General features: G+C 45.4%; 1 protein-coding gene across 1 annotated transcript; it reads right to left on the bottom strand.

Moving 5' to 3' along the window:
• Positions 1 to 3,952: 3,952 nt before the first annotated feature.
• Positions 3,953 to 7,183, bottom strand: PHATRDRAFT_42537 (predicted protein; the record flags this gene model as incomplete). The annotated part of the gene is made up of 4 exons (XM_002176530.1): positions 6,906 to 7,183; positions 4,881 to 6,878; positions 4,002 to 4,860; positions 3,953 to 3,972 (listed from the first exon to the last, which is right to left on the bottom strand). Exons 1-4 carry the CDS (start codon positions 7,119 to 7,121, stop codon positions 3,953 to 3,955), a joined length of 3,093 nt encoding a protein of 1,030 aa, XP_002176566.1. The 5' UTR covers positions 7,122 to 7,183.
• Positions 7,184 to 12,375: the final 5,192 nt, after the last annotated feature.

Here is a 12,375-nt window from a genome sequence, read left to right as displayed (position 1 = left end):
ATGCATAGAGGAGAATAGATGTTACTCTTGAATGACCAGATACAAAACAACCAATATCTCAATATTGCCAGTTCATAAAAATGAAAAATAAAGCAAGTACACAACCAAATTCGCAATGACAAAGATGGTAATGATGTGAGCATCCATGTCATTGAGAGATGCATGAACTGTAGCAAATTATTTTCAAAAAAATACTTTGAATCAAGTAGTATTTCACCACTTACTAGGGTGTTTACAACAATCTAACATTTGAGCACATTCAATTGCTAGATTATAGTTTAATTGCATGTATAAGCTATACTGCTTCCTGCTTGTTGGAAACCATACTAAATCTATGAAACTTGACGTATGAAAATGAATGTGGTGAGATTCAATGTTAGAATTGGAGTTCTTGCCAATCTCAAGTAATTCTTTGTAGAGAGATTCTTGTTATCCCTTTGAAATGTAAATGATGCTTTTGTGAACCCTTCTTGATTAAGGCTCCCTTCATATTTGACCTTTATTAGTGTACTGTGACTCCTGGTTTTCTTGGTTAGGTTCATCCGTCACTTGAGTCATAAGGAAGAGTTGTTTGTGTATGACAAAACATGAATTTGTATACATATGGAAAGTCTCTCCGCTTCCATCACCTAAATTTGTTAATAAGTAACACTCCCTCTTGACAATGAAAGTGTATATCAAGAACCTGCAAGGGACCAACCCATGACCGCTTTGCAATGTTTATGACCGTTTGTAAAGCCCTGCTCAGACTCACAAATTCAGACTCTGTTGTTGATAATGAAATCTCGGTCTGTAGTTTGATTGCCATGTGATGGGACAACCTGCATAGAATATGACAAACCCAGTTCTAGATCAAGCTGTATCCAGGTCATCACTTGCCTCTTCTTGGTTCCAATTGCCTGAAAAATCAGTGTCTACATAGACTTCAAACAACTCGTCTTTTGGTTTCAAAACAATGCCCTTATCTTTGGAAGCTAAAAATATTGTTACGTAGTACAACCAATGTACGTACGAAAAACAGGGAAACGCAGTGTCGACAATACTTGGTAAACACAGGTTGGGCGTTATTACAAACGACCTGCGATACACCTAAGCGAGCCTAGGGACTGTAAAACTCAACTCGCTTACGACGCTCCCCACGGGTTAGACAGCGGATACGAGGACCTATGCTAATGCAATATTTGGATCAATGACTTTCTAAAACAATGAGAGGAAGATTATTCTACTACTAGATCATGAGAAGTGTTCTGTTCATTCAGATGAACAACCTCTTATCATGCGCCAGATAATCTTGCTCCCACATAGAGTATATCTCTCGTCACTATAAATCCCACACAGAATCACTCAGCGAGTACCCAATCATACCTGTACCTTGCATTATGATTTGTGGGACTGTTCCCTAATCTTCGTTCGTATATCCGACTCTTGCGGCTCCCAATATGGTGCGACCCCGATCGTACCGCGTATACATCGGGTCGTACAATAAGGCCGACATAATTGCCACGATCCCAACACGATCTTCACCTTGACTCACACTTCCATCACCTACCTTAAGTGGGACTTGTCCGGAATACATGTCGTCTTGGTATACATCGTGACACTCCCCATCGGCCTGCTTTGATGACTTGGGAGCCTTTACCTCACATTTTGAGGTGTCACCTTGCCAAAACAACAACGGTCTTAAGATTGGCCAAGCCTGCTGGAAGCCCCAATGTTTACTAAGGACATCGGCGACGTTCTCGGCACTCACAATCTTCTGGAAATCGACAACTCCAGCAGCGATAGCTTCGCGCACTCTATGGTACAACAGTGTATTATGCCTCTTGTTGAGTGGCGACTGTGGTTCCGTCGAGCTTACAATGACTGACTGGTTGTCACCAAAAAGTACCGACTTGCCCTGAATGGGAACGCCGAGGAAACGTAGAGTTGTACAAACGTCCATAATCTGTTCAACCGCTATACGTGCCGCAACGAATTCAGACCCGTACGTAGCTGTTTCGACTGTGGCTTGCCGTTTCGAATACCACTCGAAGGGTGTCTTGTTGATGAGGTGCAACACACCCGTTACCGATCGTCCTGTTATCATATCATGGTACAGGTTTGCGTCAACATAACTGGTTAGAGTGACGTGTTTACCGAGGGCAAGTGGGGCATTGTGCGGGAGTAGTTGTGCGGGAGTAGTTCCTTGACGTTACCATACACCGAGGTTGTCCAATCGTGCGAGCTGCTCGGGAGTCCGGAATAGTCTGGCTCATCAATTCGGACCCTGATTGCCTCATGTTTCATCTTCCTGACATACCCGTACATTTGTTTAAGTCGGTCAAGGTGCCCTTCACGTGGTGCCACCCGGAATCTGGACATGCTCATGACCGCGGTTGCTATGTCGAAACGACCAAGCGTGATCAACCATTGCAAACTACCAATAAGTGATTGATATTGCTTGATACCGTCTTCATCAAGCTCTGGGGTTGAATCCAATTCTGGATGATCGCCTTTGTCTAGGGGCGACACGTACACCTTAGGCTTTTCGCCATACATCCGTTCATACTGCGCCATCATGCGTTCAATGTACTTCCTGGGATGGTAAGACAACGTGCCATCCTTGTCGCGCTCAAAAGTGCATCCAAGGTGGTATTCCAAGGGTCCCACTCCCTTCAGCCTGTACTTGTACTTCTCTTTAAGCTGACGTATGATTTCTTCGGGCTCACGAGCAGCAACTGCAATGTCATCCACATAGACCGCAATGTATTCATAAACGCCGTTGTTTTCCCTCATCCAGACATCAGAGTCTGCCTTACTGGCAGTAAAACCTAGATCACGAAGTGTATTGGCAAAACGTTCGTGCCAACGTAGCCCGCTGCTCCTGAGTCCATAGAGCGCCTTGTTGATAGTTAGTACATGCCCTTCAAGGTCCGCGAATTCCGGACCTGCAACAATAAACACCTTTTTTTTTGTCTTGGCTTCCAGGTATGCGTTTCCTATGTCGGCTCCCCATAGCTTGAGTTGATTTAGTTCGGCGAGAAAGACAACAATTCGAAGGCTACGCAACGAGACAACACCAGAGTATACACTCTTGGGAGGTATGGGTGTAAGATGCCCTCCTGCAACCATTCTTGCCTTGTGTCGACCGTCGTGCTTTACGTCATAAACGGTGTGAACACGAATCCTTTTATAGCCTTGTGGTGCATTTGTTACAAGCTTTCCAGATATGATGGCCTTACCATTGTCAAGGAATGTGTTGTACTCATGTAGTTGAGTTCGTTCAGTACTTTCTGCGTCTTGCCATTTCGTATTGCCGTTAGACGTATCGATAGCAACTGCGTCCTTATGATCACGAGGAATTTTATATCCAAACTTGAAGGTAGGAGCGTTTTCCGCAGAGTGTTGACGAGCTTGCTTAACGAGCCGTTGAACTTGTTTGTCTCTAGTTGCAAGGCGTTTGAACTGCTTCCAGCCGGGTGTATCTAGTAGGCCTTGACTTTTAGCATAGATGGAACAGGTGACGGGATCATTGGCGGCTATAACATCCAGTGGTTCGAAAGTAGACTCTCCAGTCTCCCAGTTGACAAGTACGTTGTATCTAGAGCCTTTGTAATTCTTGTCACGTGAAGACAATGGTCCTTCATGGGCAACAATGTCTTTGAAACGCCACTGACGATCCGAATCACAGAGTTCTTTATCTAGATCAGTTTCGAGCTTGTCTAGAATCTCGTTGTAGGCTAGAATTTCATCGTGTTCACCGTTGTTAATTTCAACAAGAAAACGCACATCAGAAGGTTTGTCCGGATCAAGTATTTTACGAGTGATTTTGGCTTGAAAACGCTCCCCATCATCACGGGCGTCAGTGAGAAACGTACGGCCGATGAGGTCGTCGGGGGTGAAACCAGGCAACTCCTTTAAATCATAGGAATTTAGATTTTCGGTTCGACGAGACTTGATACAGTTGATAGGTTTAGGGCCATTCTCCCCATCCTGTGATGTAAGGCGTAGGTTGGTTTCACCGGGAAGGTTTGCAGAGCGCACGCTGGAACGATAGAGGATTCTATTAGAAGTATCGTTGAGGATCTTATAAGTAAGAGCATCGCCAACGGAGTCAGCAATGCCTACGAAACGTCCCGTTTGTTCAGTACCATCAGACGGAAAGGTCGCATCTTCGAGTCGATAATAGACGGGTTCCCAAAAATGGAACTGAAGAAGAACACTGATATCAGGAGTGGAACCAGTAAGGACTTCTAAGGGTGTACGGTTGTGCAAGGATTCATGGGCGAGATGATTGAATACATAGCACACGTACGTGACACAAAGAAGCCATGTGGAGTCAGGGGCACCGGTGTGATTGAGAATGTTGTTGGTGTTAGCCTCGATAGTGGCAATGCGACGTTCAGCAAAATTTTGGTGTTGGTGGTGTGGTTCGCTTTGCCACTGGTCAATGTTGTAAGCACGGGTGATATCCATGACCTTTTTACTAATCTCGACCTGTGCACGGTCGCTGATGAGCTTGTCCATAGCGCCGCGAAACCGAATATGGTCTTCGAGAGCGTTAACAAATTCTTTGTCGGTTTTCATGGGATAAACATCAGTGACAAGGGATCGGCGGCCCACGAAAAGTTGCGCAAATTTGGCACCACTATCAACAGCAGGAGTATCTGACCAAATGGTATTGGTGGCAACTGGCTCGTTACGCCGATGGACATTTAAGGCCGGGAAGCGCGACTTATAATGCTTGCGTAACGGTGCGTGGTATACCTCTCGTGCATACTGGGTGGTGGCCTGTATAGTCTTACGAACGGTATCGGCGGATACCCAACCAAGACAAGGACGGAGGGTTTCGTAGTCATGGTCATTACGCTGAATTTCATGCTGCTGACATTGAAGGATACAGTCAACGGCATGGTGGCGAGTGTCACAAAGCGAAATATGACGATGGAGATATTTGCCCATGTGGTCAAAACGCGGTTCGACATATGGTAGTGGGGTAAATCCTGTACAGTGTCGTACCAATCGGTGGCCAGATCAATCTCGTTGTCAAGGACTGACGGGTCCCAATCGACATCAGAGGTCAATATCACATGCGGGAGAGAGGTAAATTCGGCATCTGTTGGGCACCTCATATCCATATATGGAAGACCTTGGCGGATGTGCAAGGGGATGATATAATCATCTAAGGTCACAATGCGCTGGTCTCCACCAACTGTACGTGAACGGTCTTCAACGTTGTTATGGAAATGCTCGAGTTGCGCACTGGAATGTATAGTCTTACCAGTGCCAAGATACGCATACTGATGCATAATTACAATGATAGGACCGGTATGGGATTCAACACATCCTGCAGCGGTGACAATATCCAAATCGGACAATGTGTGATCATTAATACCAGTTATATTGGCGGAACGTCCTGTTTTGTTGAGCACCATGACGTCCGCCCCGGCAAGTCCGCCATTAGCACCACGATTGACAAGAGCTGCAGTGGTACCGTTGACATTATGCCGAGAGACTTGATAACGTAGCATATTGGATTGCATGAATTTGGGTCTCGCTCCTGGTTGTGGGGAGACGTTGTCACGTGATGCTGCAAGGACTTTACGAATATCACCATCGTTCATACGACTGACGCGGTCAGTAAGGTGAGCCAACAACTCAGTCTCCGGTGCGCAATCATGGAAAGTGTCCGCGGTTTCGCTGCTACCATGGCTATGCGTATTGGCTTGTAGCACCTGTGAAAAAGGTTGCGCGGCCGGTAATGTACTCTTACTAGGAGCAGACAAGCCTTGGAGAATGGCTTTTGCATCCTCTGAGAGTTGATTCCACATTTCCCGGGGAATATAAGGTCGGTCTCTGGGGCTAGCTGCGTTGCGACTGCGATTGCCACTATTACCGGAGTTGCGTGCATGGGCATTGGCTTCATAGATTGCTGTGGGTGACACATCTATATCGTAACTTACGTCTAGATCGCTGTCAAAGTCAGTTGGATGGTAGACTAAGTCAGTAGAATAAACATGACGTTTGTTCTTGTTGCTACAAGCATTAGATAGGTTGTTGCCATTGTCATAGAGCGATGCTGATGCAAGTAGTAGACTGAGATAACCGTCATAACTAATAGGGCTGCCACCTTTTGCTAAGTCTAAAGTTGCCGTGATTTTAACCTGACGAAGTTCGGGTATATCATGGACAGCATTCTCCAATAGACTGAGACAAAGCTGTTGTGGGAGCTGCTCACCCGTAGGGACGGTATCATTATATATACGCAAATGATTCTTCCAGTGTAGGATAAATCCCTCCGCTGTGCCAGTCCATGATGAGCTATACTTTGCCGTGGTCAGGTATCCTAGAGTGGTAGAGGAGCTGATCTTTGCAGAGGCGGACTCTGTATAGTGCTTGACCACTTTACGGAAAACTTCCTGGGCATTGAAATCAAAACTATGTTCTCGAACGATATTTATGCCCATGTCCGTCTGAAGTGTATGCTCCAAGGCTGAGTATACAAACTTGTTTTGTTCTTCAAACAACGACTTTTCCAGTGGATCAGTAGGCAAGTATGATGGGTCAAGTACCTTCTCAACGTTATGGGAGACGGCAGTGACGACGAAGGATCGATAGAAATTATCCCAGTACCGGTCGTCTTTGAGCACGGGGTAATGGGTTTTGTCTCGTTTGATCCCACGCTTGAAATCTTCCACAGCAGATCGAGTTTTAGCGGTGGGAATTGCAGCATTGGGGTTTGTGACTATTGGAGCAACAGTCGAAGAGACCTGGCCGAGAGCGGATCGGCGGTACAGGACAAAGTCTTTGTTGTTCAGGGCTGCAAGCTCGGAGTTCTTCAAAGGAGTTCCCTTTTGACGCTCAAGGGACGCTTGCCACCGGAGGAAATGACGGATGATCTGTCAATGTGCCATGAGTAAGGCAACCGGTGCCGTAGTTTCGGGGCCGTCAGCAGGGGCAAGAGGAATGAATTCAAGAGTTTCAAGTTCATTCTCAAAAATACATAGGAGGTCATCAGCCGATTCGTATCCTTGTTGTGCAAAACTGAGACAAATAGGGTGCCCTTGGGGAAGAAGAAGCACGTTATCCAAAAGGTGCGCATAGACCGCTCCGCCCGTCATTTGCCGAGTGGCAGGTGCCATGGTGGCCTGTGAAGCCAAATCAATACAGAGGTTCTTGAAAATTTACTACTTATGTATTCGGGTCCTTCGCTGTATACTATAGCGGACTTCGTTAGTATGACCCTACACCAGTGAACGAAGCTAGCACTGGTACACTCACTTCTACCTCCGTAGGTAGTGTCCTCGAGGACTGACGAGGGTTTGATTAACCCCCCCCCCGCACTGCTTTAAGCCGGGCAGTAAGTCCGTCCCAACCGGAATCAGGGCTGAGGTCTTCGGCTACCTCACCTGACTAGAGCAACCCGTAGTCACGAAGCGGCCCTGCCGACAAGCCCTGAAGACTCCAAGGGGGTTTCGGCACCGGCGACTCCGAGGAAGTAGGGAAGCCACGAGTAACTTACTGACGAGACCCTGTAGCAGTACTAGTGGGTCCTCGGTACCAGTTAACGCGAGGAAGTAGGGAAGCGGCTTTCAAACAATGTGTCGCACAAGCCGATAAATATCACCTTAAGTGATACCTCTGACACTTATACAACACGAATGGATGTAAGCGATTAGTTCTCAAAATTCACGGAGCTCGTGGAAAATTGAGAACGGCCTTAAGTAGACTTAAGGGATGTTTACCAGTAACGACTGTGCGGATGAGCAGCAGTGGATAGACGTGCTGTCAAGACTGTTAATCTGTTACGTAGTACAACCAATGTACGTACGAAAAACAGGGAAACGCAGTGTCGACAATACTTGGTAAACACAGGTTGGGCGTTATTACGAACAACCTGCGATACACCTAAGCGAGCCTAGGGACTGTAAAACTCAACTCGCTTACGACGCTCCCCACGGGTTAGACAGCGGATACGAGGACCTATGCTAATGCAATATTTGGATCAATGACTTTCTAAAACAATGAGAGGAAGATTATTCTACTACTAGATCATGAGAAGTGTTCTGTTCATTCAGATGAACAACCTCTTATCATGCGCCAGATAATCTTGCTCCCACATAGAGTATATCTCTCGTCACTATAAATCCCACACAGAATCACTCAGCGAGTACCCAATCGTACCTGTACCTTGCATTATGATTTGTGGGACTGTTCCCTAATCTTCGTTCGTATATCCGACTCTTGCGGCTCCCAATATGGTGCGACCCCGATCGTACCGCGTATACATCGGGTCGTACAATAAGGCCGACATAATTGCCACGATCCCAACACGATCTTCACCTTGACTCACACTTCCATCACCTACCTTAAGTGGGACTTGTCCGGAATACATGTCGTCTTGGTATACATCGTGACAAATATTGACCAATCCACTTGACCGCTTTCCCATGTTCCATCTTTGGATTAGCAGAGAAACGGGCACACTGATGGACAGCAAATGCAATGTCGGATTCCGTTGCCTTTTCCAAGTAATTGAGCTTACCAATGACCAAGCAATACTAAAAATGCTGATCAAATGGCTTGGAATCAAGGTGACTGCAAAGCCTTTTGTCATCAATGCCGGTATTGGCTTTGTTGCAACTCCGTCAATGTTTAGCCTCAAAATCCTCTAAAATAGAATCAATGAGATGTGGCTGGGTAAGATGTATTTTGTCACCCTGTCAATCAATTTTCACTCCCAAAAAGTCTGAAACTCCTGGTTTGCTAGTCAGATTTAATTTGGCATTTGTCACATTGTGTTTGAGTTGCTCAAGTTCTTCCGGTCTGGACATACAAGGATGCTATTGTTGGTGTATTAAACATATACTGATTGACCGCGGTAAAACAAACATGTGTCATGCTTGCTTTGCGTGAAACCACACTCCACAAGTTCAGAAACTAGATGCTGATTTGTGCCCAGCTTCTTTGAGTCCATAGTAGTTCTTCTTGATGCATAAAACATATTCTTTGGAATCTTTGGTGTTGACGGTAAATCCTTTTGGTATCTTCATAAACATTTTGCACTCCGCTTTGGCTTGTGTGTATGCTAGAACAAGCATGATTTGTGGCATATTACAATGGTTGATTAGTGCACAAGGTAAAATAAAACAAATTGTAGGCCATGCTGCAACTGGCGCATTTTTTCCCCAAAAGTTGACTCCGTGAATTGCTTGGATCCGTCAAAAGCTAGCCTAGCTTGAATGTGTTGCTTCCTTTTCATTGACCATACTGCTGGTATTATATGTGTGCCTTGTGGTACTAAGCGTCTAGGACAAAGCTCCCACAATTGATTGTCGGTGTGTGCTTGTACCTCCTCTTGCATTGCCTTTAGAAACTGTGCCTTTTCAGGTTGCTTCATGGTCTTGTGAAGGTACATTGTGTTGGGGCCTGCTGTTGCTGCAAAAACCTCAAGCGGATGTATATAGTCCTGTGGATCAATGTCTGCGCTTTGGTACACAATTGTTCTGTATGCTACAAAAATTGGATTTTGTTGCTCCAAGTATTGCAGATACTTCTCTGTGGCTACTCTCTTTCGTGTAGGACATTGTAAAGTTGGGGCCTCTTGCTGTGACTCAGCTGTCGGCTCCGCGCCTTGCTCAATTGGATTGTCTCCCTCTGAAGTCCCGCCGTTGTAGGCGGCTTCTTGACTGTTGTCCAAAGCCTCATTTGGAAGATTTGAATCCGATTGTGCGTTTTCTCCCTGCTCAATGGGAGCTGCTCCCTCTGAAGGTGTGACCGTTGAAGTCTTTGTCTGACTGCTGGTTGTTCCAATGCCTAATTGAAATCTAGACTTTGATTTCCACTGGAATTAGGGTGCTTGATTGCCAAAGCTAGCTCTCATTGTCTGAAACGTAGAGTCCACTTGAATATGGAATTGTGGCAACATGAGCCCTGTCCTAATGTCTAGTACCAGTGGAACAGTCCTTGCATGCTGCAGGCTAAGCCCCAGATACACTCTGACTCTTGATCAATCAGACCATTTGTCTATAGTTTGACCGGCTTGCATGCGTTGATCTAAAATGTAGATTGGGGCTCCAAATATGTAGTAGTGCGCTGGGTTGAAAGCAACTTTGATTGATGCAAACATCTCAATTGGTGGAACTGATCCCTTCAGTGACAGTAGATGATTGCGTGTTTTGTTTGCCATCTGTAGTGCATATGGCCATAGATTTCAGTCTATTGTGTTGGGCCACCGTTTTGTTGCGTGGATGAGCATCATTTGGGCGTGATCTTGTATTTCGCGGATGCGGCATTCCGCAATTTCGTTCTGAAAGTGTGCGTTGACTCCGCAAAAGGATAATGTTTGTTTGCTCTCTCTCTCACTTCTTCACGAAACTTGTTGTTGGCAAAAAAGCCATTGTCTGCATGATAGTGCTTGATGATTATTCCGTGAGTATGGGCATACCGCTCAAATGATTGCTTTGCAACTAAGAGCTTTTGAATATGAATGTAGCTGAGCCAAGAAAAATGATTGACAAATATTGTAGCAGCATGGTATTGCTTTAATGTGGGTTTGCTATGAAGCTGTGCAATGTAACCTGGTGTTATTGATACCAATTGGTCCACCAATGTGCACTGTCCTAGGCCGGAAACCTTTTGAATGGGTCTTGCTGTATCTTTTGATGACTCCTTAGTCCGCCAGGGCCTTCAAGTGGCTTTGCCATACAGGCAGCTAGTACACAATGGAATTTGACACTCCTTGAGTGATGCCGGTAACAGTCCAACTTTGGCAAGCACACAGATCTTGGTCATGGAAGCATGACCAAGTCAATGACGTCGTCTCAAAAACAAAGCTGATGGGTTGCCTTGCGTCTCTACGTCTCCTTTGTCCTCTATTACGGGGGTTACAGGGTCTGTACTGTCGGCATCTCCAGTTTGGGCTGGGCTGTTGCGGGAAAAATCGGTAGAAATTGGTCCGTCTTGGAGCTCTCCAAATGGGCCGATGAAGTCTTCAATTTTGTCGCCAAATTTTGCGTGAACTTCTTGTTGATATTAAGATCATCATTGTCCCCCTCCTCACTGTCGGATGCGGTGGAAGAGCTATGTATGAGTGGTTTGGAAATGAATGTGTTGTTGTTGACTGAACACTCTGTACAAAAAGCATTGAACTTCTTGAATTTGGAAGTGGTTGTGAACGTTGCAACATTACTCCCTCTAGCATCCAGCAAAATGGTTTGCCGGTGTTTTTGTTGCTCCCACTCAAGTACAATACAATCATTGTATGTGATGCATTGTGTGCCTCTTGGCAATGGTTGAATGTCCTGTGATGTTTGGGACCAATGTTGCTGTGACAGGAGCCGAGTTGGTGACAATGGGATCAAAAACAACTTTGGAAGTCAAATTTTGTGATGCTTCCCATGGTTGTCTTTGATTGTCCATTCAATTGCCACTTCAAACATGTTTGTGACTTGTATGCTGTCAAAGCTTTTTACCTTTTGCGTTATTGGTTTCATGGGACCGACGCAATTGGATTTAATGCTGGTTATGCTTTGAGTAGCACAATTGTTGACATGAATTTGTGTCAAATTGGTGTCAAAACCGACGCAATGGGCTGCTCTGGCATGTGTGTTGGCGCTTAGCAACATTAATGTTGCCATGGCGACTGCCCTTGGTACATTGAACCAAGGCTTTAGAACCGTTGGTTGTATGTAGCAACCTGTTGAACAATTTTGGCATATTGTTTTGATCAACTCAATGCGGTTGCCTATCCCCTTTGCTTTTGTGTACAACCACTTGCCAATAGGTTTCCAGTGTTGCTTGAGTTGCTTGAACCATTTTGGTTTTTGTTGGTAGGCTGGTGGATAGGAGTTTGGATCAGGCAAGTCATATAAAGATAGATAACTATATATGACCACCATCATTAACACTCTACTTTGTACTGTCCCAGATGGACTGGATGATCTAGGACATTACCTTGAGTATTAAATTCAGTGGTTCTTTGGTCTTGGCCTTCTTAATTTTGGTTGTTAGGGCCTTGCTCATCCACATGATTGCGGCGTGTAACTTTGAGGGTGGGCATTTCTTGTCTGTGGCATTGGATTCAGATCCTTTCGGAATTGGCTTTCTGTTTGAATCCTTTTCAAGTCCGCAGCCCTTGCATTTGCTTGCCAAATGCATTCCCCAAGCTTGATGATTAGCACAGAACTTAATCTTGTCTCTGTCCAAAGTCTTTGTGTGTGGTTCCGACGCGCTTGGCTTCTTGATTGAAGCATACTTATCCATTTTTGATTTATTGGATTTCTTCCCTTTCTTCTCCTTCCCTTTTGAGTCACCCTTAGCTCTAGACTTAGGTTTCTCCAACTTCTTTGCCTGAAGTTCCTTGACTTGGGTAGGGTTAGAGCTAGAATCTTTGCT

The sequence above is a fragment of the Phaeodactylum tricornutum genome, chromosome 1 (genome assembly GCF_000150955.2).
Source record: "Phaeodactylum tricornutum CCAP 1055/1 chromosome 1, whole genome shotgun sequence".
NCBI lineage: Eukaryota > Bacillariophyta > Bacillariophyceae > Surirellales > Neidiaceae > Phaeodactylum > Phaeodactylum tricornutum.
The sequence above is the reverse complement of the archived record's forward strand: the minus strand, read 5'-3'. Positions and strand labels throughout refer to the sequence as shown.